Source organism: Chaetura pelagica, unplaced genomic scaffold (assembly GCF_000747805.2).
Source record: "Chaetura pelagica isolate M959 unplaced genomic scaffold, ChaPel_1.0 scaffold604, whole genome shotgun sequence".
Classification (NCBI taxonomy): Eukaryota; Metazoa; Chordata; class Aves; order Apodiformes; family Apodidae; genus Chaetura; species Chaetura pelagica.
This window is the reverse complement of record NW_009952965.1, coordinates 345,616-372,951: the sequence shown is the minus strand read 5'-3', so window position 1 is coordinate 372,951 and position 27,336 is coordinate 345,616. Positions and strand designations below refer to the sequence as shown.

The 27,336-nt window shown below is 44.6% G+C and overlaps 1 protein-coding gene across 1 annotated transcript in view; it reads right to left on the bottom strand.

Annotated features, from left to right (window-relative positions):
* The window catches only part of GPATCH8 (G patch domain containing 8), a 45,165-nt gene that overhangs the window by 17,288 nt on the left and 541 nt on the right, over positions 1-27,336 (bottom strand). Inside the window, exons 2-5 of the mRNA XM_009995701.1 lie at positions 19,904-19,976; positions 6,265-6,332; positions 5,705-5,791; positions 1,747-1,890 (exon numbers count right to left, since the gene is read on the bottom strand). Coding sequence (XP_009994003.1) covers positions 1,747-1,890; positions 5,705-5,791; positions 6,265-6,291 — 258 coding nt within the window. The 5' untranslated portion in view covers positions 6,292-6,332; positions 19,904-19,976. The remainder of the gene's footprint in view (positions 1-1,746; positions 1,891-5,704; positions 5,792-6,264; positions 6,333-19,903; positions 19,977-27,336) is intronic.

Genomic DNA, 27,336 nt, shown 5'->3' with positions numbered 1-27,336 from the left:
TAGAAACAAGCCTGTCTGGTGTGGTAATGAACAGAAGTGAGCTCGTGTCACTTATGCAAATCTCCCTTCATGATTTCTAGGTAGTTTCAAGTTCCCTGCCTGAGCACTGACCCACGAGGGTGACACACATTTCAGCAGTTGGACAAGCAATTTTTTTCCCTAAGCAAAGCACGATTGCTTCTTTGTTCAAATCCCTGTGTAACCAGAAATTAATGCTGGGTGATGTAAGCAGAGTTTTGGAGGCTCATTTTTTTCTCCAAAGCCTGCCTGAAGTTACTGCAATGGATGCAAATTACCCAAGAACATAAATTCCTTGCAAAATAATCAGCAGTACCAAGCAAACCCCAAATTCATTGCATCAATGAGAAGATTAAGCCACCCTGTGTGTCCCCAAGACATTTCCCTTTCAGATCACTCCTCCTGATGACTCCTTTCATTCCAACGAAGGGTGGTTGCTTTCCACAGGTTTGTTCCTCCTTCCACAGCATCTCTAGATGCTAGAAGAACTCTCAGCCTTGCCAACCTCATGTCAGTCTCCCTATTCATCACCCAAGGGCTTTAAACAGGAGGGGACATAATCACACTGCTTCACCACACCATAAGAATGTGACACAAACAGGTCCTGCCACCTCCTGAACAGATGCAGACAAATTGCACTCAGGTTTCATCCAAGCTGATGGAAAACTACAGGTGAAGAGCACACTGCTCTCAGGTATCACCACTGACTGTGCCACCAGCCTGGTCCAAGCAGCCTGTGTTCCCAATGCCAAGTAAATTAATTCATCTCTGCTCTTAATTCCAGGAAACCACAATTCATCACAGCACTCAAACAAAAAAACTGCCCCTCTGTGAGAATTCCTGTTAAGACTCCCTTGGTGAATTTCCTTGGAACTATCATACCCAATACTTAATACACAGGAAAAAAAAAAAAATCATCATACTTTGTCAAGCCATATTCTTGTTTTTAAGCTGTTGCTTCACTGCTGTTTGGTGAGGTCTGAGATTCTCCAGCACACCCTCCAGAAGTTACCAGTGTTTTAATAATAGAATTGATGACTAGGAATATCAATACACCTTCTTTGAGCAATTTCCTCTCTAGGTGAGCACAACACTCCTGTCTGCTGGACATTTGCATCTCATTCAGCAGCTTCAAATGGTCAAACATATCAGATTAACACCTGAACTTTCCTTAGTTACTGGGCAGTACAAAGTATCATGTAGATACTACAAGTACATCCCTACCTTGGGACCAAAGCCAGTGCCATTCAGATTCCAAATCCAACTTCTCCTGAGGGTTACAGGATTTGGGAAGTGCTCTTGTTTTACAATTAATAAAGCCCATATTTCCTCATCTTTTTGCAGTAACTCAACAGAACACAGAGCAAAGATGCACACATGGGGCATCACCACCCTCCAAAGTTATACTGCATGAAAAGCTGATGCAAACTGGGATTCATCCATACCCACGTGCACTCTTCCCAGTTTAACAGCAGCCTGTTCCTGCTTGTGGGTCATTCAGAAGTAGGCTCCTTGATGCCAACCCAGAGCTGAGTCTTTTTTGTTCATTGTTTTGGGGTTTTTTGAAATATATAGTGGGCATAAGGATCTTACCCAGCGACATAAAGCACCTATTCCTGGGGCTATAAGCAAAAACAGAGTCACTGGGGAAATTCAAAGTATTAACCACAAACAAGACCACTGCAGTGAATACAAAACTGATGAACTGTGCTATCAACACTTGATTACCTGCTTGTGAGCATGATCGTAGGAGTTTATGTGGTTGTCAAACTCCTGATGCTTTTGGTACTGCTTGTCACAGAGTTCACAGTAGAAGTTTGCTCTGAGGTCTTCCAAAGCCTTGGCAATTGCCTTTTCTTTATCCACATAATCCTACAAAATGAATAAAGAAAATTAAAATGCTTCTGTAAAACTTCCTGTAAAACAAACTGGAAGATCACTAATTAATCCTTTAGGGGAAAATAGTCTTTAAGAGAACCTGAGCATGCAATTATATTTATTAAGCTGAACACCTTGGAAAATTAAAAGGTATGAAGGATAACTCTGCAATACCAGCCTACCCTTACTTGGTTTCCTAGCACAGAGCATAACCCTGTCATTAGCACAGGTATCAGTAAAAGCAGGTTGCTTTAAAAAAGCAGTCTTGTGCTGATGGCAGGAAGGCAGGTTTGTGGCTGCAAGAGGAGAGCTTGCTGAGCTGTCTTGAGATAAAACCAGAGGGTCAAAGCCTCAAGCTAACTCGTAAACCAACCCAGCAGTTGCCTGCTCACATAAGCTGCACGAAATGCACATCAACCACAGAGGATCACTGCTTTGGGAACAGAATCTTGCAACTTTAAATGCTGATACTTCCTCCATTTTGAGTGCTAACAGATGTCTGCTTGATCTCAGTTTGTCTGCAATTCAACAGGGAGTAACATGGATCCGTGGCTGGGCAAGCACAGCTCAGAAACTGCCCAGCCCAATTCTCTCCCCTGGAACCGTCCAGGCAGGGAAACCTTCCCAGAAGAAATGCTGTGCAGCAGCTCAGCAGTGACCACGCTGGGAGTGGGCCTAGGGAGCTGCCAGGCAATGAAGGAAGGGCAGGGAGATCACCTTAGAGGTTGCAAAGTGTTTTTCTTTCTGTAATTCAACGTGTGTCAGTGCAAAACCAAAGCCCTGAGGTGCCTCAGTTGGCAGCACTCACATCCTCCCCTCTTTGCTCCACAGCAAAGCAGCAGCTTTTGGATTTTAAGTGGCAAAAAGCTCTGGGACTCTGGAAATCCCAGTGCCTCAAGTGGCTGTGATGGCTGGAAGTCTGAGTGCCTGGATGTGAGCCCATCGTGCTGCTCCAAGGGATGTCCCCAGGGCACAGCCCCAGCCCCCTGGGCGGCTCTGAGACACATGAAGCAGCTTCCCCCTCCAGCCACTTCAGTTCCAATCCCACCACCAACATGAATAAAATCGTCCTTCTTCACAAGAAACCTGGGGAAGTTTTGCTTTCACAAAATGGAAGCACCCCTCCTGGTGCATCTTCCAAATAAAAGCTCCAAGGGCTGCACTACAAAGCAGGCTGCCCTCACAGTCACTTGCCATCTGCATTTCAACTGGAATAAAAATCAATGATGAAAGAAAAAAAGAGCTTAACATTTAAGAAAAAGCACCTGAGAGATTCTGCCTTCAATACAAACTTCTTATGGGAAATTTCCTTGCATTACCAAGAGCAAACATTTAGAAGAGATTTAGTATGAAAACGTTTTTCTTTTATTTAAGGCCTTCTTCAAGGCAATGTGGTTTATCACCCAGTTACCACATCAACATTACATTAAAATAATATTGCTGAGCCTGTTCTCATTAATGCAAAATTCATGTCTAAAATTTCAACACCCAGAGGGGGATGAAACCTGAAAAATTCTACTGCTAACAGGGTTTTTTTCAGCTTAAAGCACCTTCTAAATAAAAAAAATAAAATCTATTTTAACTTCCTGCTTCCACCCACTACTGGAGGCCCTTGTTAAGAAGAAAAAAAACAACAACAAAACTATCTAGAGGTTTGAGCCTGAAGCAGGTCCCCGGGAAGAGAAAGGAAAACAGCAGTGTGAGATCCACAGAACAATATTTCAGGTTCCTCTGAAACCCCAACAAGCTTCCTGTGCCATGTGCAGGATTTTTTCAGGCAGCATCCTGTGGCTAAACAGTAAACCAGCCATTTGCTGATCAGAATCTATACAAAAGAAGAGAATTGAAGACCATTTCTTGCTTGCTTCTTGGCTGCAGAGTTATCTGAAATTCCTTTGAGGTTCTCTGAATGGCTCATCAGGATGCAATTATATAATGGGCTCCTGCAGAGCCAGGGAGAAAAAAAGATGCTTGCAGAGATTTTCCAGAGATTAATACAGAAATGCAGTGATAAAGTGTGCTCATAAAAACACCTCTGAGTCGGGATTAGACTGCTACTTCTTCAGAGGTCCTGAAAGAAAGAATCTGTGCTGAATAACAGCAGGAAGACAAACCAGCATCAGAGAGAGACCAACACGGGTTCAACTGTCTTTGAAAAGGCAACAGCAGAACCCAAGAACTGAACTACAAATCACTCTGCAGACCTGAGATGACAGAGTCACAGAGTGGTGGGGGTGGGAAGGGACCTCTGGAGATGATCTAGTCCAATGCCTGCCAGAGCAGGATCCCCCAGAGCAGATCCCACAGGAACACGTCCAGGAGGGCTGGGAATGTCTCCAGGGATGGAGACTCCCCCACCTCCCTGGGCAGCCTGTCCCAGGGCTCTGCTACCCTCCCAGCAAAGAACTTCCTCCTCATCTTCAGCTTGACCCTCCTGGGCTCCAGTTGGTGCCCATTGCCCCTTGTCCTGTCCCTGGGCACCCCTGGGAAGAGGCTGGCCCCATCCTCCTGCCACCCCCTGCAGATATTGATCAGCACTGAGCAGATCCCCCCTCAGCCGCCTCCTCTCCAGGCTCAACAGCCCCAGCTCTCCCAGCCTTTCCTCCCAGGCAGATGCTCCAGCCCCCTCAGCATCTCAGTGCCCTGGGCTGGACTCTCTCCAGCACCTCCTTGTTCTTCTGCAACTGGGCAGCCCAGAACTGGGCCCAGTTCTGCAGATGGGGCCTCCCCAGGGCAGAACAGAGGGGCAGGAGAACCTCCCTGACCTGCTGGCCACGCTTTTCTTGATGCCCCCAGGATGGCATTGGCCTTCTTGGCCACAAGGACACATTGCTGGCTCATGGTCAGCCTGTTGGCCACCTGGACCCCCAGGTGTTCTTCCCCAAACATCACCACATGCAGTTGACACAGGGATCCTACCAGATATTCTGAAACAAAGAAATACTTTCTGCTCAACAGCTGCTGCTGCCTGCAGGGGCTGCAGAAAGAGAACCAGGCTTTTCTCTAGGGCTGTTCTTCCAAAAACAGGAGCAAAGCACACAGAGGAAGCCTCCCTGCTCTCCTGTAGCTTTTAAGTAGTGAAATAAACACCAAGAATAATTCAAGGAAGTGAATAAGCAGTTTGTTAAAATAGAAATCTCAATAATTACAAAAATAGAATATTTAATTCCTACTACCCCAGCCTATTCTTCCCCTCTGCTCAGGCCTTGTGAGTACTGGAGAACTGTGTCCAGTTCTGGAGCTCCTAACAGAAGAAGGACATGGAGCTTCTGGAGAGAGTTCAGAGAAAGTCATGGAGATGATCCAAGGGCTGAAGCAGCTCTGCTCTGGAGACAGGCTGGGAGAGGTGGGGTGTTCAGCCTGGAGAAGAGAAGGCTCCAGGGAGACCTCAGAGCAGCTTCCAGTGCCTGAAGGGGCTCCAGGAAAGCTGGGGAGGGACTTGGGACAAGGGCAGGGAGGGATGGAATGAGGGGGTTGGATGAAAACTGGGAGAGGAAGATTGAGGTTGGACATGAGGAGGAAATTCTTGGCTGTGAGAGTGGTGAGAGCCTGGCCCAGGTTGCCCAGGGAAGCTGTGGCTGCCCCATCCCTGGCAGTGTTGAAGGGCAGGTTGGATGGGGCTTGGAGCAACCTGGGCTGGTGGGAGGTGTCCCTGCCCATGCAGGGGGCTGGATCTAGGTGATCTTTAAGGTCCCTTCCAACCCAAACCATTCCATGACTCTATGACATAACTGTATGGTTCTGTCAGAACAAATCCTCTTGCTTTCAGCCTGTGGGAATTTGGATGTTGATGCCCCCATGTCAGTACCTTGTATTTCTGCCTCAGCTCCTCAGTGTCTTCTTTCTCCACCTCCAGCACCCGCCTCCGCTCCGTGGCATCCTCGGCATAGTCGAGCTTTTCAAAATAAATAAAAGAAACCAATAAAATATAATAGAAGATACAATTTGTCCCACAAATAGTTTGCACTACTGAGACTGCCAGAATGTGTAATTTTAAAAAGATGAGGCCTGAAAGAGAATCTTTGCAGATCATACTTCACTTTCCCCAGTGTCACCCGCCAGTGTGACCCCCATGCCCAACGGCTCATTGATCCCTCCAAGGTGGCTCCTGGCAGGTCTGTCCCCTGTTGGTGGCAGCCTCAGCTCTGTGGAAGTGAAATCACAAAGCTCAGGAATTCTGGATAGCACCCAGCCCTCTGAACTCAGCTACTCCTGGGAAGAACCATGACTATGTCTTTTGAGAAGTGTCTTCTTCCTGTGTTACGTGCAAATTTTTCTTTACCTTTAAGATACAATTTGTCATTTTTACATTTCTTTAGAGCCAAGCAAGGAGGGGCAGGGAGCAGGGCAGGAGCTGGGTGAGCTTACCTCCATCTCCATCCTCCCCATGCCCATGACATCATACTTGACAACGATAGGGATGGGATCTGTCCTCCCTGCAAGAGGAACACACACACAGGGGGTCAGGAGCTGGTCTGTCACCACAGCTCGCTTTACACATTGGGTTTGGGTGGTTAGAGATCTTGCCTTGGAGTGCAGAGACCAGAAAGCTACAGTGAACCAAACACGAGCCATTCTCACAGCTTACAGCCAAACCTGCTGCTTAGCTCAAACTGCTCAGTTAGATTCACCCCACGTGCTGATCAATCGTGTTTTCTGAACATTAACTGGTCATGTAAAACATACTGGTGGTTAATGTTCAGTCATGCCCAGTCCCAGGGCAGGGTTGTTACAAGGACTTGAGAAATCAACCTTCTCCTTTGTGCTTCCACATCAGGCAATACATTCTCCCCATCTTCTGATGCAAGTGAGAAAACGATTAAATTCATTTTACTGCTCTACCAACATTAATAATTGAGGAGGACTTTCCTGTAAGAGATGTGGAAGCCTCCCCCCCACCAACTTCTGTCCCTTCCCAAGAGCAAGGAAAGCTGACTGGGAAGTGTAGCACAGAAGCCAAGCTGCTTTCATCCAAAAAGACCTCCTGGTGCAGGCCAGGTGGTCAAACACCTGCTTCCCCAGCTCCTGCACAGATGCTCTAGTGCTCCCCGTGTCTCCTGTAAGCTGTGAAAAGGACTAGTTGCAAAGAAAATTGACTTTGAACTAATCAAACTACGCTGGAGATTTTTTTTTATTTGTTTAAAACATCTCTTTAATCCACTCATAACCAGCCAAACAAAGCAAAATGGGGCAGACAAGCACTTTACTACCACAGCTTTTTGGGGTTTTTAAAAAATTATTATTATTATTTTGATTTTTACATCACAACTGGTGCTGTTGGTTGTGATGTAAGCCCACTGAAAAAAGTACTTACCTTACCGGGTGCATACCTTGAGTGAAAAAACAGAGTGTTTACTTCCCTTATCATTGCTCTTGGATTGGTGTAAACAACTGTTTTGTTATACACACATACACATATATTATACCTTTGGGCTACAAGATCTACAAGTTTTCATCTTGCCAAAAATAGTCCATTGCCATCCACATGTGCAAAAGGCTGGAGGCTTTAAAAGTGCCTCAGAAAACCTGTGTAGGCATCAACTTCTCTCTTCTCCAACATCAGCTTTCTCCAATTCCTGCAAAAAGCAACAGTCCACAGACCTCAGACTCCACAGAGTCTTCAAGAGGAACCTACTCTGGTCAGATTGGTATCTTTTGAATTCTTAAAGTACAGAGGCATGTGTTTACTTCAGAAACAAGTTCATTTCATGAATTACTTGATGGTTTTGTTGATACGCCTGTAAGTTGGACAGGCATATACCCACCAAGGCCAGAAATACTGGTTGTGCTGAGCCAAAAGTGTTGGAAATTGAGCTTTCATTTGGGTGTTTCAAGTGGTCTCCATTTGACAATCTCTCTCACGCCCAATGGTATAATAAAGTAAGCAGTGACTGCAATTTTTAGCAAAAGGACCAAATCAAAGACAGGTTATAAAAATGACTTCCTAAGTGCAATATCACTTTCATAACGTCTCAGCCAGGGATTTACTGGTAAGTGGTGAACCCAAATGGAATGGCTGGCAGCAACTGCCAACAATTGATATTAATTTATTCATTAATTTTTTTTGCCAAGCTTTTTTTTTGTTTGTTTGTTTTGATTTGTTTTGGTTTGTTGTTTTGGTTTTTTTCTTTGTTTCTCCAGCAATCCAGATCTTTTGATGCAGCCTCATTGCCCTGGTAAACCCCTGTGTACAAACAATGCATCAGTACTTTTGCCTTCTAAGGCAGTCAAAGTTTGGTTTTGTTTTTCAAAATCTATTTGGAAATTGCAGTAGCAAGTGCTAGTGCCCATCTTGGGGGAGGGGGAAAAAAAATAAATCAAGTTTGGACAGTATTAGAAATTTACGTTTAAACTGATTTTGGCAGTTCTAACACAAACAGAAACATCCCTTCTTAGCAATACCCTTTAATGAACAAGGATCAGACAAGTGTGCATAAAGAAAGGAAAGGAAAGGAAAATGAAAGACCAAGCAGAAGGATGATGGCTACAACAGAGAAAGTAAGCCTAACATATTGGTGCACTGATGACAAAAGGAGTAATTCAGTCTGAAAATAAAAAATTACCACTGCTAAGTTTACCATCACCACAACAAGTCCAGGATCATAACGCTGTAAAAAAGAAACACCATTTGTTAGGCAGAAACCATCAGGGGCAGAAAACAGGCCGTTTGTAGTAGGCAGGTAGGATGGGTTAAAAAAAAGATGATACAAAAAAAATCATACGAGGCTCCTTCCTCACCCCTCCACCCCATCACCATGCTCTGCCCGGTGGAATCAGGGAGCAGGAAGACTTTGAGCAGTTGAGTTTTGTTTCCAGAGCTGTGCTGGCAACCTGAAATTTCGGGGTGCTGGAAGAGGCTGAGCTCCTGGGGATGGTCCCGCTCAGGAGGGCACACGTCAGCAGGCAGTTTCAAGAGGCAACAAACCAAGATCAATTAATATTTGGAGTCAAAAGGAGCTCTGTTTGCAGGAGAACGCTCAACGTGCAAAGCAATGCCTTTGTTTTAAGCTTCCCCATCATTTCATTAGGAATGAAATCCCAGGGCAGGCAGCCAAGCCCGGCCAGCACTCTGAGCACGTACCGCAGCTCCGGGCAGTGCTGCCTGGCCCCGGCACCACGGCTTCAGCCAGGGCTGCAGGACACACTGCTGGGCCACGGGGGTCAGGGGACCCTCACTCCATCTCCTTGGAAAGCCACCATGGCTGATGGGAAGGAACAGGCTGGGTGGTCAAGGGGCCTCTGCTCACCCCCCTGGCTGCCAAGTGGTCTCCTGGTGGAGAAGCGCCAAAGGGGAAACTGGGACTTTTGAAGTGAAGCTCTTTAAGTTCTTCTTGTAAAGAACTTCCTCAAGACAATTTATTCCAGAGCTACCATCTATGAAAACAGTATCTTTACCAGCATGTAAATGAGGCTCTCAAGATGTTGTGAGACTCCCAGGTTTAGGGTTCCTGCTGGCCCTTTTTGGGTACACAGACACACTAGAAGGGGGAAGCTAAGTAGTCAGGGAAGGGCAACAGCTCCCAGACTGACAACTACCCCCTCAGTACAGTAAATCATGCACAACACACAAGGCTGTGACCATGTCCACCCCCCTAAAATCCCAGAAAGGGTATTTTCTTCCTGAATCAGCACCCAAACTCCTCCTTCTAAAGACTGGTCACACTAGACTAGAAACCCCAGAGAGGGTTAAAGTATGAAACACTTCCACACAAGGGGAAAACCTCTGTGGAGGGGAGAAGGTGTAACAGGCCAGTGGGATGGGAAAACACCAACAGCTAACTCAGGAGCTGCACTTCACAGAAGCCAATTTCTTCAGGTAAATTCAGTTTGCAGTAATTTCCTTCATTCAGAAATTAAATGAGATTTCAAAGCTGACCAGACACTTGGTTTTGTTCCCATCTTCCCCCCCCCCCAAAAAAAAAGGGAAACTTTTCTTCCAGCTTGTGAAAAAATTTCTCCTGGCCCCCAAGGATGTCCCAAGAGCCACCCCCCTCCCTAGAGCCCTCTAGGCAGGAAGGCAGGCTTCTCCAAATTCACTCCTTTGAATTGCACAAAATTCTTGGAGATGAGCAAATACTTTGCCAGCAGTGCTAGAAATTAAGAAATTCTGGGAAAATAATTAATCCCAACACTCCAGGGCTCCAGTACCAGCCTCTGAGTTGTGCTGTAGGCTGAGGATCCTGGCTGGGCAGCTGCCAGCAGGGGATGTGTGCTCCATCCTTGGACACAGCAGGCGGATGCTGCTCTGCTCCTTGGAGCAGGACACTGCACCAGCTGGACCTGCCCTCTGAGCCCCTCTAGAAAGGTTGCCATGCTCCACACCAGGGAACATTTTATCTTCTTAGCAACACCATTTTATCTTCTTATTCTAAACAGAACAGTTCTCATTGACAACGTGCATGTTCAGAACCCCCCCCCTCAGCAGTATCATGCTCTACAAGATGTTTTTGAAGGTCTGTTTAAAGAGAAAGAACTTCTTCACCATAAGGACAGTCAGACATTGGAGGAGTCTCCCAAGGGAAGTGGTGGATTCCCACACATTGGACAGTTTGAAGTCTCAGCTTGACAGGGTGCTGAGCCACCTCATGTAAGCTATAGTAGTACCTAGAGAGATTGGACCAGATGATCCTTGAGGTCCCTTCCAACTTGGCATTCTATGAAGATGCTCCCATGGCCCTTAAATTATGTGTTAATGTGATTCAATCAAATATATTTCAATATATCACTTATGCACTGGATGTAAGCACCAGAGAGGCAACAGAACAGTCTTAATCCTGCTCACTACATTGATATCTTAATAGAAATTTCTGCCAGGTACAAGCTTCATGGGAAATAATCCTAGAGGACTGACTGATACCATGCTCTTCACTGGAGGAGAATTCATGAACTATGTGTCTTGGGAGGGTATAAACAATGAGATGTGACCTCACTGAGCACTGAGGGGTTTTTTATTTATTCACTGTCTTTATGCTGCAACTGAAAATAAAACTAAGAGACAACCTTCTAAGAGGCTTTAATAGCAGTTGGGAATGGATGTGGAAGAGATGGGAAACAGGGCTGTGAGAAGGGAGAACTGGGGAGTGGATGATCACACTGCTGGGTCTAGTGGATCAATCATAGAATGATTTGGGTTGGAAGAGACCTTAAAGATCATCTAGATCCAACCCCCTGCACGGGCAGGGACACCTCCCACCAGCCCAGGTTGCTCCAAGCCCCATCCAACCTGCCCTTCAACACTGCCAGGGATGGGGCAGCCACAGCTTCCCTGGGCAACCTGGGCCAGGCTCTCACCACCCTCATAGTGAAGAATTTCTTCCTCATGTCTGACCTAAATCTCCTCTCTTCCAGTTTAAAAACATGGCCCTTTGTCATCAACCTAGAGGGTCAGTTTGTTTGGTCACCAGTGGTACAAACCTGCAGGCTATGGAAGGTGAAGAGGTCCCTGGACAGACTCAGGCATGAGCCCCATTCCACTGCAGAGTCTGTGCAGACAGGAGGTAGGAATCCCTGTGCTTGTGGGTGAGCTTCAATTTTCAAAGCTGAGGGTTTACAGCAAGCTCTCAAAACTTCCCTGGGTCTATCACATGTTTCCATAGCCCAAAAGCCACCTTGGTGAAAATCCAGACTCCTCATTGAGCACAATCAAAGAGATGAGAAGATGAGAGCCCTAGCAGGCTCTGCAGAGCTCCTCGTTGGCTAAAACTCACACTAGGTTATCCAGCTGCTTCTGATTGCTGCAAGAAGCAAACAAACAAACAAGGGCAGCCTTTTATCCTGGTTTCCTTTGGGAATTAGATCTGCAAGCTCGTCCTGTTTATGTCAGATTTCTGGAAGGGGTCACAAACAAGAGATTCAAACAAACTGTCATCCTCTGCAACAAGCATCAAGTCCAAGTCAGGAGAAACTTCTCCAAGTACACAAACACTGCCCTGTGAACTTAACCCTTACTAGGCAGGAGGGAAATGACAAGCGAAAGGCAAGTTGCAAACACCCCAATCAGAGGGAAGATTTCCAACAGGAGCTCAAAACTTCAGAGCCAAAGAAGCCACAGGTGCCACTTGCAGAAAACCAAGCAGAGGTCCCGAACTTCTGCAAAGGAAGGCACAGAGCAGAGTCTGGGTCAAAAACCATCCCTGATCCAAACAATGACTGTATCAAATTACAACATGGAAGGTGGTAAAGCAAGAACATAAATCTTGGTTGATCTAGAATAGAAACCAGAGGTAAGAGTTGCTTGGAAAGCTGAGAGGGCTCCAGAGCTCTGTCTGGTTTAAGGCTACACTGCAAGAGCAAGGCAGGCCATGCTCAGCCATGACTGCTGCTCCCCACTCACCCATCCTTCAGTTTGATAGCACTGCTTTAACACCACACCCACACAAAGGGCAATAAAGCCTGGTGCTGAGCCAAGAGAAGGATGTCTCTGTCACAATAAGCATGTGTCACTGAAAGAATAATGATCTCATTGACTACGCACACTTGAGTAACCCATAAACTTATCACCCGTCATCGAAGGAAAGATCTTCCAGGTTCTAAAGCAAACAAGGGGCAAGTGCTTCCCCCAGAGGAGACTGAGTCATGAAGCAAACCTTCCTCTGGGTCTGTGGTCTTGTGGATTTCAACATGATCATGAAGATGGGTGGGATGATAGCAGGCTTTCAAAGCCACCTGACCCAGGCTTTTCAAAGCTAACTTCACATCAAAATGTCTATTGCCATGATTTATGTTGCAAATACGAGTGTGGAAATGTTCGTTTATGCCAGAATCCAGCTTTCTGTGAGGACATGTTGACATACAACATGCTAAGACTGTGTTCACATCTATGTCTCGGGCAAGACTGCCAAATCATTCCATACTTACTGAATCAAGGCACTGATTCACATTTTAATCTTTCTCTTCCATGTTTTCTTGTATGTATTACAAAGCTTCAAATCCCAGAAAGGAACATAACATTCCTCAATTTCCTCATGGTGTTTTTCTCAGACACTCATTGTTCCATGTTCTCAAGGCCTGACAAACATCTACTCTGTCTGTCTTTGTGAGATCAGAGGATTTAACAAATGGGAAAATATATTCATATATTAGCTGTAAAGCATTTGGTGAAGTGGTGACAGAGCCAGGATTCAAGCCAGAATTCAAACCCTGAGCTTATTTCTCCAAACTGCAGCTGCCAAACAATCCCAGTTCCTCCAGTGGTCAAAGCTCCACTTATTATTCCCCACATGTCTAAGGAAACCAGCATCCATAAAACATGGAGTGCAGCACCCACAGCCACCTGACACCATCTTGGAATAGTGACTCTTACTGAGCTGGAGCTCAGAAATGAGAATTATCACCAAGGCTGCCAGAGAAGGGATCTTTCCTGCCTTAGCCACAGGATCACTTCCCCACCTGCAGCTCTCCTCTCTGCATGTCTCCTAGCAGATCTTTCAGACAGTTCTGCTCTTTCACTCTATTCACCCATTATACTAAGAGGAAAACCAAGAGCTTGTCTGAACAGATCTAGTGAAGAACATGCCAAGTACGAACTGCATCGTAGTAGAACTGCAGGGTGGGGGGAGTGATGACTATATTTATCACTGCAGAATTTGCAAGTCAGGGCAGAAATCCACTTGTGCTTTTTTTTCAAATTGAAAACCATGCAGCAAAAATATAGTTAGATGGTGGAACTGAATTCTAGCATTTTCTAACAAATCTGATATATATGACTTTTCTACCCCGTTAGACAATTGATATGCTCATGAAGGGATAAAAATAAAATCCAAAGTTCTGTTATGCACACTTGCAACTGCTGCTGTTGACGTTTATAGCATGAGTTTGCAGCACACCTTGACCAACAGCAACTGCACTGCCCTGACAATTTGTAAAGGATTTATTGTTTTTAGCCTGAGAGGAAGAGCAGCTGCATCCAGGAGGGGGTTCTAAGCTTTACAAGGCACTGCCAAGAGCTCCCATGGCACCAAACATGGCTCTGCCTGCAGGCAGCCTGCCTTACTCCTGCTGCTCTCCAGGAGGAGTCAACCAGCCCTTCAGAACAGTCACGCTGAAGTGATGCCAAAACTTTGCTAAAAACATAAGCAAACCAAAAGGCAGTTATTACTAAATAGGAACTGGGGACAAAAGGCATTTCTTTTGGATCACAGGCTACAGTTCAAGCTACTGCTGCTTCCACTGACTGTTCCAGAAGGGACATCCCTTCTCCAAGCATGGCCACCTGCTGCTTCTGCCCTCTGAAAAATGAGACAACCCCGGTGTGAGCACCAAACAGCAAAGCCTTGAAACTTAAGTTTTCACATTTTCATCACAATAATCAAGTGATGAAAAAGCTCCCTTCATTCCCTCCAGTCAACCAAGGAGAGAACTTACATGATGTTTGAAGGCTCAATTCCAGCTCCACATGAAAACCTCATATTATCTAAACTATTTGACTCAGCAACATAAATACTTAAGAGTAGCTCTGCCATGTGCTCTGCTGCTGTAGCAAAATACTAGATACTGATTCATTTCTCAGACATACCACAAAAGACCAGGATAATCCTGGTCTTGGGAATACTGTGTCAATGTGAATTAATTAAAGGCTTTAAAAAGTATCAGATTAATCATACACTACACGTGGTGTGTGCAGGGAGCTAACTGGTGGAACAGGGAATCTTAACTGCTCTCTGTACGGGTGCGGGAGCAATTCTTAAAAGTGCCAGGGCTGAAGTTAAAGACATTTCTCTAAGAGAGAACTTTAAAAATGCAAATATAGGGAAGAGCACTGAATAATGAGTTATTACCCAGTACCCACTCACAGGGTGATGGGTTGTCCCTGTCCAACAAAGCTGGTCTGTCCTCCCTGAGAGTCCCTTCTGCATGACCAGGAAACATCAGCCCTTCCTTCCTGAGCATTCCACACTCTCCCAACAGCCTCCATCTCCAGCAAACCCCACCTTGGGGGCTGCCCACCCTCCACAGCCCCTGCTACAACAGAGGAAGCAGCAGTACAACCACAAGGATGGTTGTGAATTAGCTCAGTGACACTGGAGACGGGGACATGACCCTTCCAGCCTGCTTGCTCCCAGCCATCAGGTCTACCCGGCCCTCATTTACCAGCTGTTCCCACCACACACACGATAGTCCTGACCCCATCCCACAGCCCTCCAGGTTTTTGTCTGTCACTCCCCAGATGAGCTAGATGACTGACTTCAGGACAGCCAAATTAAAACACCAGCCAGTCTGAAATGCCAGGTCATGTCACTCTGTCCCCTACACATTATCCTCTTCCTGAGCACACCAAATGAAGTCACACACTCTCTCGTGTTTTCTGGCAAAGCAAGTCCACAGCCTCTGTCTTCCCAAGGACAGCATTCCCTTCCTCTGCTCAGCTCTCCCTAGTCTAATTAAATGAGATTAACTTACTGGTTTTAGCCTTGCACCTGTACCTCTACATTACTATTGCCTCTTACTGAGCCCACAAGGCCAAAAGATAAACCAGAAATTTTCAGCACCATTTTATTATTTTTTTTTACAAAACAAGAACTGTAAGAAAACTGAAAACACAGGGAAAATATGAAGAGTTTCTACAAATATTTTCAAGCCTATGATTAAAATGATACCACTTCTGCATATCAGTCTCTTGATGCTTTTCATAATAATACTTCAATTTAATTGGATTAATTATTCCAAGAGAAAGTCTGACTTGAAGATTTCACCCAGCCCTCTCTGGCTCCCCCTCTGACTCTTGCATAACTCCTCTGATTTATTGACAATCCTCGCCCTGAGTTAGCACAGGACTTCACACCAAGGTCAGACAGTGTGTTTAACCACATCTTTTGCTAGTTTTATTTCTTCACTAGTCCACAAAATCCTACATTATCCATTGCACGTGTTGCCCTCCAAAAAGAACACTGTCTAGAGTCACCATTTGTTAGAGCACAACCATCTCACAGTCGCTGTAGAAAAGTGGTTCCTCAAACCACACTTCCCAGATCAAAAAAGATCCCTGACAACTGGCAACCCTCTCTTCTGCTTTCTCATGTTCACTGGCTGCTCACAAGCATCATTTCCAAATATAACACCAGGGTTTTTGTAGAAAAAAAAATATAAAATATGTGAAAAGCATCAGGAGAAAAGATGAGCAGAGGAATGACTGCTGAATTCCTGATCAGCTTCTCCCAGACAGTGTTCCAGCACTTGAGTAGCCAGAGAGGACAGCACTAGCCCTGATAATCCACTTGACACACATCTAAAATAAAACAAAAGATGCAGGTGTGTTGCAGTTGGAACAACAGCTCCTCTAATGACAGCTGTGTCGTTAGGGACATGCCTTCTTGATGATGATCCAAGGGCTGGAGCAGCTCTGCTCTGGAGATAGGCTGGGAAAGTTGGGGTGTTCAGCCTGGAGAAGAGAAGGCTCCAGGGAGACCTTAGAGCACTTTCCAGTGCCTGAAGGGGCTCCAGGAAAGCTGGGGAGGGACTTTCCACCAGTGAGGGCAGTGACAGGACAAGGGGGAATGGTTTTAACCTGAAAGAGGGGAGATTTAGGTGAGACATCAGGATGAAGTTCTTCACCATGAGGGTAGGAAGGCACTTGGGATTGTGCAGCCTGGTCTGGTGGGAGGTGTCCCTCATAGAATGGAGGTTGAAACCTGATGATCTTTGAGGTTCCTTCCAACCTTCACCATTCTGTGACTCTACAATTCTTACCTAGGAGCTCAGTGCTCCTGCCAGCACTTAACAAGAGTTACACCACAAGGCAGCAGCCCTGGTAGGTACAAAATTGCTCTGCTTCTGAAACTTTGAGGAATGAGCCAGTCTGCTGGGTACCTTTGTACTCCAACAGCAGACTTGTACCACCAGCGATTGGTAAGTGTGAATTTCAGGCTATTCCAGCTACCATCCACAGAGAGTTCACCACTATCACTGCAGGATTTACTCCAGAGTAGGTGGTTAAAGTTGAGGAAGCCATCACAACTGCACTGCAACAGGATGTTCTTGTTGAACTACATAACTAATCTACTACCAGAAACTAGGATTTATGATCAGCAAGTATAAAGTAGCTAACTTTTGGATTCACCAAAACTAAAGAGGGAACTCCTGTTCAGATGAGTAGCTACAATTAAAAACTACATAAAAATAAGCATACTGAACTCATAACTTCCTATTTGTTTAAAGCTAACTGTATGGGGAAAGATGAGGGCCATCTCAATTCCTTGTATGTAACCCCAAATTTAGGTTTTTAAGGGTTAGTCACAAAGGCCACATGCAGGAGGTCAGATATCAGGTCCACAACTAAAGACAACTTGAAGTGGTTCTCCTTCTGTACCACTCGACCATAGGATGTTTAAAAATTTAGGCTCAAGCACAGCCCAAAGCAAGTAATTCCCAGAGATGCTCTGTGTTTGCTACTCTTATTTCTCTTCAGAAATCTCTCCTGGTCTATCCTGAGCAAGAAGGGAGCACAGCAAAGGGGCAGAATATTTTGGTTTTCTTCTCCATTCTCAGTGCACATCAAGTGACCTTACCCTTTTAACTCCTAGAATAAAATAAACCTTGGGTGCAAATGTTTCCTTCCAGGCAGTTGATACTTGGATGTTGAGATGATTTAAGATTCATGTAAAAAGGTGATTGGATAATGAATTAATGCTCCCAACAGGATCATCCTCCAAGCCACAGGCTCTAGCTGCTCCTGAATGGGAGCAGCTTTATGTGGAGCAGACTGGGGGCAGCAGGGACCCACAGGAGCTGCAGGGACCCACATGCTCTGCCTCCTTGGCACCTCAGCTGCACAGGCTGTCTGTCTGTCTGTCAGCTGGACAGGCTGCTGCTTTCCTTCTGAGTGAAAGGCACTAAACAATCCCTGTACCTTCTGCAAAGCCTATGTTAGGAAGGTTTCAGCACCCATTTGGGTTAAACTAGATGGGCTAGTTTACTCCTGCATTCCTGTTAAAATGCAGAAGGCACAAGAAAAGATAATTATCACAGAATTGTCAGAGCTGGAAGGGACCTCTAGGGATCATCTAGTCCAACCTCCTGCTAAAGCAGGATTACCAAGAGCACATTACTCAGGACTGCATCCAGGTGGGTTCTGAGTATCTCCAGGGATGGAGACTCTACAACCCTCCTGGGCAGCCTGTCCCAGGGCTCTGTCACCCTCACTGTAAAGAAGTTTTCCCTCATATTTCAATGGAACGTCTCATGTTCCAGCTTGTGCCTGTTGCCCCTCATCCTGTCACTGAACAGAGTCTGACTCCATCCTCCCTGCACCCATCCTTAGACACTTAAAGACATTAATAAGGTCTCCCCTCAGCCTTCTCTTCTCCAGGCTAAAGAAAACCCTCATAGCCCATACCCACATTTTCTCTGTAGCTTCCAGACAGTTTAAATCACTAGAGCTTCAATAATGATGGATTCAATTCTTCAAGATGCACAGTGGGAAAATCAAAACCTGGACAAGTATCCCAATGCAAACACCTGATCAACCCTGTGGGCAGCCCTGGTTCTCTTTCCTCAGGACATGGTGCCACCACCCTCTGGCCCCAAACTCAAGACTGTGCACTCATCTGCTGCCTGCTCTGTCACATCAGTGCCTGCAACAGCACAGGGCCCCTGGGGCTGTGCTCTGGCATCTCTCTGGGGCTGGGAAAGGGCTGTAGCTGCTTTCAAGTCTCCGTGTTTCCACACTGGTGATGCACAGAGCAATACAGGACACCCAAACAAAAAAGCAGACCAACCGCCACAGACAGTGAAGGCCATGCCAAAGCAGAAGCCCAAGAGGTGACAAATACAACCACGTCCTGAGCTCTGGCACCAGCACGGGACACCAGAGGGCTGGAAGAGTGCCATGCATGAACCAGAGGATTTCAAATGAAACCATGTTAGAGGAAGCAAGAAGCATTAACCACCAACACAGTCCTGTCCGAGAGGTTAGAGTGCCCTAGTCCCAGAGGTTAACAAGCATTCCCAGGGCCCAGAGAACTCGTTACCTCTCGGCAGTTCTCCACAGCACAGAAATACTGATCTCTCTAACGGGCTCACTGCAGGGGCATGCAGTCCAATTACAAGCTTCCAGGTCTTCAGACTAAGGGTGTGGGAACACAAGTTAAGTTACTGAGAGGAACTTGGGACCTGCTTCAGTTTCAAATACCTGGAGAGGTTTCTCCAGCAGCTGCCCAGGCACATGGGCTGTGCCTGTGGTGAACACTTCACTTGCTGCACACACAGGCAGCCTGGGTCAGGAAGCACTACCTTCAGCTTTTCTCAACACAACATGGTTGTGTGCTCCCAGGCTGGCCAGGAGCTCTGCAGGACAGGAGCTGCTGGCCAGGGGAATGGCTAAAGCCACCCACATGAACTGAGCAGCAGTGGCTCAGTTGAAATGACAGGATTTAGTGTCACAGGAAGAATTTAGCCTCAAGACAGAATGAGAAGCAAAGGCCTTGGTTCAAAACTAGCACTGAAGCATCTCAAAATTTCCTAAATTCCTGACAAATAGACTTTGGGGGAACAGAATTCAGTCCATCCCATGAAAGCCTGCTGGAGAAACTGGAAGTGAGCCTCTCCCATCCATCAGAACCCCTGCCACCACTTTCAGCCTTCGGTGGGCCCTTTGACACACCTTCTAATGGCTTCTGACACCACCATGGAACATGCACATGTGGTCACTAGCTTGAATTTGTAATTCTTTTCATGTCAAAGCATCCAGCCAGCAGGGTATTACAGTTTTAGCAGCTGTACAACTACCTGTTAGTAAGTAGGCAGTTAATTCACCTCCCTCCACAAAGGCCAAACACAGTGATTCTTACATGTCCACGACACACACATCATGTCTAACCTGGACCAACAAGCGAGGCAGCAGCTTCCACTTGCAAACTGCTAAATATGAAACTCAAGAGTGCATTGTTTGAATACATTAATAATGGAAAGAAAATCTAATCTAGGAACAAAACAAAACAAAAAAAAGCAGAAATAATTTTATTAAAGACTGAAGGTGGTGTGGAACGTTACAGACACAAGCTACTGGACTTACCCTGCAGTGTCTTTCCCAATCCCTGGCCCAGCTTCCACCCATGTTTCTGGAGTAAGCGGTGTCCAATATTATCCTGACAGACAGAACAGAGAAAACAAACCAAAAATATTCCAATAATATATTCTTCCCTTCCCACTGACATTTAAACATGTGATGAGCAAGAGATTTTCTACATAGATATGCATGCAAAAAAATGCTACTGAAAAGGCAATATATGCCCGAGAAAAGGGAAAGACAAATGTCAAAAATTGCTGGCTAGAATTTTTCCAGGGGGACGGGGGATCAGGGAGGGTCACTTTCTGATGGTGTGCTGGGCAACTTTTGTACATCACATTTAAAATAAAAATAAAAAGCAATGTGGGAGAAAATAAAGTGTACCAATAAAAATTGACAGTCAAAAGCAGAAAATCAAGCTATTTATACAATCATATCCATCACCTAGACAGCACCACTTCAGATTTTGTTTTGTTTTTTTGTCAAGAAAATCTACAATGTGTTTAGTCATTTTGTTTGTGTGTCAGGCTTTGATAATACTGAGTAAGTTGTAAGTGCAAGACTGCCCCACCACTAGAAACCAAAACACAATCATAGCAAAATCCAGGCTAGACTTGATTGGGTTTTTTTTATATATGTATATATATATAAACTAGCATGCAGCCAATATTAAACTGAAAAAACAGTGAGGTTAGTAAAACAAAAATTAAAAAAAAAATCAATTAAATAAAATGAGCTCAAGCACAGACTGGGTGATGCATTTCACATGTAAACTAACAAAAATACTAAGATGTTAGAATGAAACAGGCCTAGCAATAAGTTAACAGCAAGGAACCATTAGTGCATGTAGGGGAAACAATAAGCATAATGTCTCATCTTCCTAAAAAAAAAGCTATTTCAGAATAAGTGGAAAAGTACTGACGCAGCAATTAAGTGTCAGCTTTTGAAAACTGGGCTGGGTGTGGAATTCATGATGGTGTTATGCAGGATTTCTCCCCCCAAAGCACAGGAGTGGAACAGCACCCCTGTAACCATCTAACAGCTTCTCCCTCATTGATCAGCTCGCTAGCAGTGACAGGCTGCTCCAAGAAGGACTCTCTCTTTGGAAAATGCTCACCTTCTAATCATAAAAGAATAAAAATAAAAGTCAGAGATGAATTTGTGGATTATTAATTGTCCTAAGGCAAACCACAGGTCAAGATATCACAAATATCTTGAATGATAAACAGGCTGTGAATCTGTAACATTGAGTGGTACATGGAATCTTAAAAATAAAAATAGATATATATGCTGCAGGTTTATTTAATTAAATAACCAATTCATCAACAGAAACCAGAACAGCAGTGGGTTTTTTCACTCACTCCACACTGAAGAAAATGACCACACAGGTTTGCAGAACTTGGGTGAATCAGCTGGAAAGACACAATCTTCCCAAAGATATTGGCTGCATGGATACGTGTTTCCTCAACAAGATTTTATCCATTTAATATTGATTTTTGTTTTTTAATAATCCAGCAAAGCAAGACATTCCATCTTGCGGTAGTTTTCAAGGCAACAGTGTACATCTTGCCCACACCACTGGCTCTCCCTCAGGATATAATTAGGGCTGCATAACTGAAAGTAAATTTTAAAAAGGAGAAGGAACTGCCTTTTAAATCAGTAGGTGAAAAAAAAAAAAAAGGAAAAATTAACAAATGTGTATTCCAATCACAAACACCATTGGTTGGGAGGGGTAGGAAAACTTACCTGCACACCACACTCTGCTGCAGACCGTTTCTGCAACGGCCACAACACCACCTGCAGGGTCCTGCATGCAAAAGGGGCCCCAAGTTCAAAGGGTTTGTGGACAAGGTGCTAATTTCTCTACCGTTCCAATCGCACAAGGATTATGAAATCCCAGTTTAAAAGCCCGTGCTGACCAAAACGGCTGCATTTTCCAAAAAAAACACCAACACAATCAAAAGAAAAGGAAAAGGAGTACTTTGCAATCTTTGGCTAAGTGGAGATGAGACATTGTGCTGACTGTGTTGTGTTATGAATGCACTAAAATAAACAGACAGATGAAGCAATATGCTATTTCCAAAAGCAGTGCAAGTGGAGTGAAAGCATTTCCATACGAACCTGGCTTTAAAAACTGGGCTGTCAAAAGAACAGTTAAATGTAACACAAAGTAAGAAACTGTCCAATCACTAATGGTAGTTTTTTTTCTTTTGCTTTGTTTTCAATTCACTGCTTGCAAGTAATGTATTTATTAAAGAAGAGTGAAAGCATAAAATAAATTCAACAAGTCAAGACCAGCTGGGAGATTCAAGAGCGGTGTGTTGTGACTGACACAGTGAAGGGGTAAACAAATGTTAAAGGGAAAAAAAGAAAAATTTAGAAGGGTTATACACATTAGCACCACTTTTACAAAGCCACTCAAGAGGATGGTCACAAGTTGTTTGACATAAATTGGAATTATACTCGAATATTTGCTTTGGTTCCCAAGAAGGGGGTGTTTTCCCTTCCAGTCACTTCCATTTATTTGCTCTAAGCAGTGAAACTACTTCCTAATTTTAAATACTGAATTGAAATAGAGCATCTGCTGTTTTACTGAAAAGGGAGAAAAACCCTAAGTGTTCAATTTAACATTTGACATGGGACATTTCTAGCCACTTTCTTCCTCCATTTCAAACCCCATGGCAGAGCTCCCACAGAGGCAGACTGGCAGGACTGCTCTTCAGCAGAAATACTGCCCTAAAAATTGAATTTTGAAAGGCCAGGCTTGCTGGGCTCCCATGTTGGAGCCATTCTGCAAAGCCTGGTGGCCTGGGAAGTAGCTGGGTATATTAGGACCAAAATTTGCCATGGGGCAGCAAATGTTTCAACAGCTGGTGGCTTTTTTTTTTTTTATTACATTTTTAAGTGTAAATTCTGTAAAAGTGTGGACTCTGTCACATAGAAAAGATGTCTTTTTTCACACCAAACTTCCTGTTGATGTCAAGGACTCTCATTCCTTTCAAATAAACTATCCTCGTGTTGTAGGAATTTTTCCTATGAGAAGAATCACAGCAATCCACAAAAACACCAGCAGCAAATCCTCCTGTTTCTCAGCAGAGCTGCCACAAGCCCCCTCACCTTCTTACTCTGCCCTTCTGCAGCTCCTTGTGTGACAGCCACGATAAAAAATTATTGAAGCAGCCAAAATAAGTCTCCCAAGAGGTGTCTGAGTGAGCAAGTGGGCTCTCATTTACCACCCAAGCTCCTCATGCCTGCAGCTGGCAGGGCCAGTGGTGCTGGGGACAATGCTGGGCCCCAGCCTGCAGGATGCTCAGGCCAGACAGTGGCTGGGCAGGCTCTTGGTGGGACAGGTCACACCTTTGGAGCTGTTCAATGGTGATCTTTTCTATTTGCAGATGGAGAACTCTTCCAAAAGCACGTAGGAAACGTGCAGGTCTTGACTTTCCCAAGGGTCACAGGAGCTGACTAAGCTACTTTGGAAAAATCTCATCCAAAGTGACCTTCTCCAGCAGCTCAAACTGGCCTTCCCATTTCCCCATCCTGGGCCCTGACAGGATGCCCTGGATTGCCTTCCACAGGTATCAGTAATTCCTGAGATCAGGATATTCTCACCACAAATTTTTTACAAAGGTCCTTCCTGTCCAATAGAAAAAAAAAATACATCTACAATGAGAAGATGGGTACAAGAACTGCAAGGTTCTGATGATGTTGTACGTGGGATGCAAACTGCAGTGGGTGGATTGAGCTGCATTTCAGATAAACTAGAACACTGGTTTTGCCTGATCCAGGTTTTCCATGAGATCCCCAGGCCACCCTATGTCTTGTGCTCACATCTCTTGGGCTCAGCATGAACCATTCACCTCTTGAGTGGATTGTAAGCTGTGCTGACTGTGTATGGAGGAATCTATAAGCAAGGATCGGATGCTACTGGGTGAACCCATGCAAACAAGAGGTTGAAAAGATTCCCAAAACAAAACCTATAGCTCACTACAGATGACACAATGAAGACTTAGAGAGAAAAGCCAAATAGTAATGCTACACCATTCAGCTTCAAGAAGCACATTATTTATAGCACTGTCCACATATGGCTACTGCTAAATGTCAAATCAGCAGCCTCATCAAATGACACTTTGGAACTAGTGGAGTCCACAGATCTGTACAGATATGCAGTGCAACAAAACCTGGCTGCAGCTCCTCTGCCACAGCCTGGGGTGGCCAAACCACTACTGACTACAGCCTGAAAGCTCCTGTGGTCCAGGGACCTCCTTGTGTAACTGGGCAGAATTAGAAAAGGGGGGAAAAGGATATGTTAGTTATGACAAGGACAAACTAATGAGCTCCAAGATAAGTGGGTGATGCACAGTCTGGCCTCCAACCTGCAACGGGGACAGTTTGGTGTCCCTGACACTGCACCTGCCTGCCCAAGGAAGGGCTGCTGTCCTCTGGGCCCTGGGGACATGGGGCTATCTCCTCCTGCATCTGCACTGCCGGGGACAGAGAACTAGGAACTCACAGCAAGGAGATTCAGTAAACAAGGAGAAATAAGGAATTAATGCAAAGAAAATCTGGATTCTATTAAAGCTGCAGTACTTTGTGGCTTCCCATTTGTAACTCAGTGCACTTAAAATACTTTAAAACAAATGCATGCAGCTTCTTGAATTTAAAAAAAGGATTAAGTGCTTGGATTTTTCAAGGACACCAGATACCAGTGGTTCTACTGACGTGAACAGCCAGTGCATCAACTTCCAAAGCAGAACCAAAAAAAAGTTATTTGGAGGGGTTGGGGGGGAATAAAAATCAGGATTTGCAGCTAGGAAGAGTCCATTGATATGAATATTTTCTTCCATTTAGTCATGGAAAATAGCTGGCTTCTCCTTCAGGCTACATCCATCCACTAGCTCATGTCTGCTCTGTTTTCCAGAAATGCACTTTGGTTACAGTCGCATGTTTCAGTCCAGACATCTTTGGCCTAAACAAGCTGTAAAAAGCAGGATTTCCACAGGAAAAAAATATATACTAGTACACTAATTGAGGACACATTTCAACATTGTAATGATCTGTAGACTCCCAAACCTATTTTTCCAGCCACCCTTGAGTTGCATGCTGTAGCAGTACAGTCAGCACCTCTCAACAGATAATGCTGCAGAGATGGATCTCACTTCAGTGATTGTCAAATGTACACCTCAAGTGAAGCCCTCTGCCCCCTGGGATTTCCAAATACAGCTACCTTTAGTCTTTAAAGCATTTTCATATCACTAAGATGTGAGAAACACATCCGAGAAAATACACTTAATCCACTTTTCAGCCTGTAGAATAACCAGACCTTAAACTTTTAACTGGGAAGTGCTTTGATCTGCTGCTGTTATAAACACCCTTCCTCACACAAAGACATCTGTCATCCCAACTATTTCCATAATGTGAATCCTAGGCCCTTACTCATTACTCTGAGCAGATTCCTTTTTAAAGGTCACTTGCACTGCTAACAAGAAAACTGGGTAAGGATTATAAAACAATTTGTGAATAAATGTTAATACTGCAAATATTTTGACGTGCAGTATTTGCAAATTATATACTTGTCCTGACTCCTTCCCTCTCAATTTAAGTTCAAGGATGTTATCCACTTCTGGGTAAGCCAAAAGCATAAAATACAAGATGAAATAAGTGGTATGGACTCCCCTTTCCTAGTGAAATATCTTGCAGGAGTGGCACACCACTACACTCTGATAAGAAAGATGTTCCCTCTCTTAATATGTGCAATCCACCAATTTTAAAAGCACACAAGTCATTAACAGAGCAAAATCATCTTCACAGGCAGCAGGAAACTTGACAAAGTTATTCATGCTTCCAGCTACAGGATTTAATTTTAGGAACCAATCATGTACTTAAGACAATGTGAAGATTAGCCTTAAAAGTGACCAGTGTGTTTCTGATACCAGGCTAAAAAAAAAAAAAAAAAAATCACCCTGTGCAGCAGGGCACAGCTTTTCCACTCCGTGACCAACACATGAAGGCAGCTCAAGGGTGCACTGACCTGAGCACAGCTGCTGTGACAATGCACAACACACATCTGCTCAGCTCTAGGACTCCTTCATATCCCAGTCTCATGTCCCAGCCTAGGGCTCTTGCACCTCAAATGCTTGTTGCTCTTCTTACAGACAAAAGAAGAGCAAAGCCAACTGGGTTTTAAATTAAGAACAGCTTGAGGCTTTAACTTTTACTCCTCCCAAAGAGGCAAGCCATTCTGTTGTCCTCTCCATCAAACTGTTTTCAAATTGAACCATAAGGTTCAACTCTACATAGTAAAACCTACCAAAAAGTTGTAGAGATTAATAATGTCCTGATGGTGACATATATATGAATAAAATATTAAAGCTGTAATTGAGTTTCATTTTTCTGCTGCAGTTCCACATTAATCAAACTGCATGGAAGCACTACATCTGATCCAAGCTGCAGTGTGTGCCTGTTCACACTGCATGCTTCTGTAGGCATCAGGAGTCATCTCTGACCACTTCTACTCCTCTGATTGGGAAAACACTTTCAGAAATCAGATCACCAGCCTAGTCAGGAAGAAGTATTTGAATTCTTTGGAAATGTTGATTTCCAGCGTGGCACAGAGCAGGCTACCAGGTATTCCTCATTATGTTTACATAAGGAAACAAGCTCAATGTTTGAATTAAGATCCCCATGGCACAACTTAAGATTGAACTATTCAGGAGAACATGGAATCCAAATTCCCATCTCTGCAGCATTATCTCATGCGTCATCAATTACTGCCATGCCTAAATCTAGCATCATGCCAGCACATTAAGACAGTAGGTACTATATGCAGTGTTCACTGGACCAGAAGAACAGAAATAAGAAGGGGGGGAAAGGAAACCCTAGAGAAGAAATTAAAAAAGGCAGACCGTGCAATACAAACCAGATCATGGCTGCTTAGCTAATATGGGCCAACTGCTGCGGAAGAAAAATGTCGAACACCCCAAGTTGTGTAAATTTCTGGTAAACATCTAACACGCACACAAACACACACAACACCAACCTACACATGAATGAAAAATAGATACTGATCTTTGGCTAAGTTTCTTCTGAGTGCAGACTAACATGAAGAAACTTGAATCAAGAACTGAAATTATTAGGAGGGAACTGAAATACTTTCGAGGTACTTTCTTAACAAAACTCTAGTCTTAATCTGAACACCTCAAAGTGACCCTTGATTATCCACTACAAGTTTTCTTGCTCTCATACTGAAACTACAAGGGAAACTTGGCTAAGGCCAAACTTGGGTCCAGTTTAGGCTGAACAAGCTATCGTGCCTAACTCTAAAAAGCTCCAAAAAGCTTCCAAAGGCAAAACTAAACGAAGTTTTGCTTTCCTCAACTTATGGCTCTGGTCTCCACACCTAGTTCAAAGCAAAGCAATGCTTTAAAGCAACTCAGGGT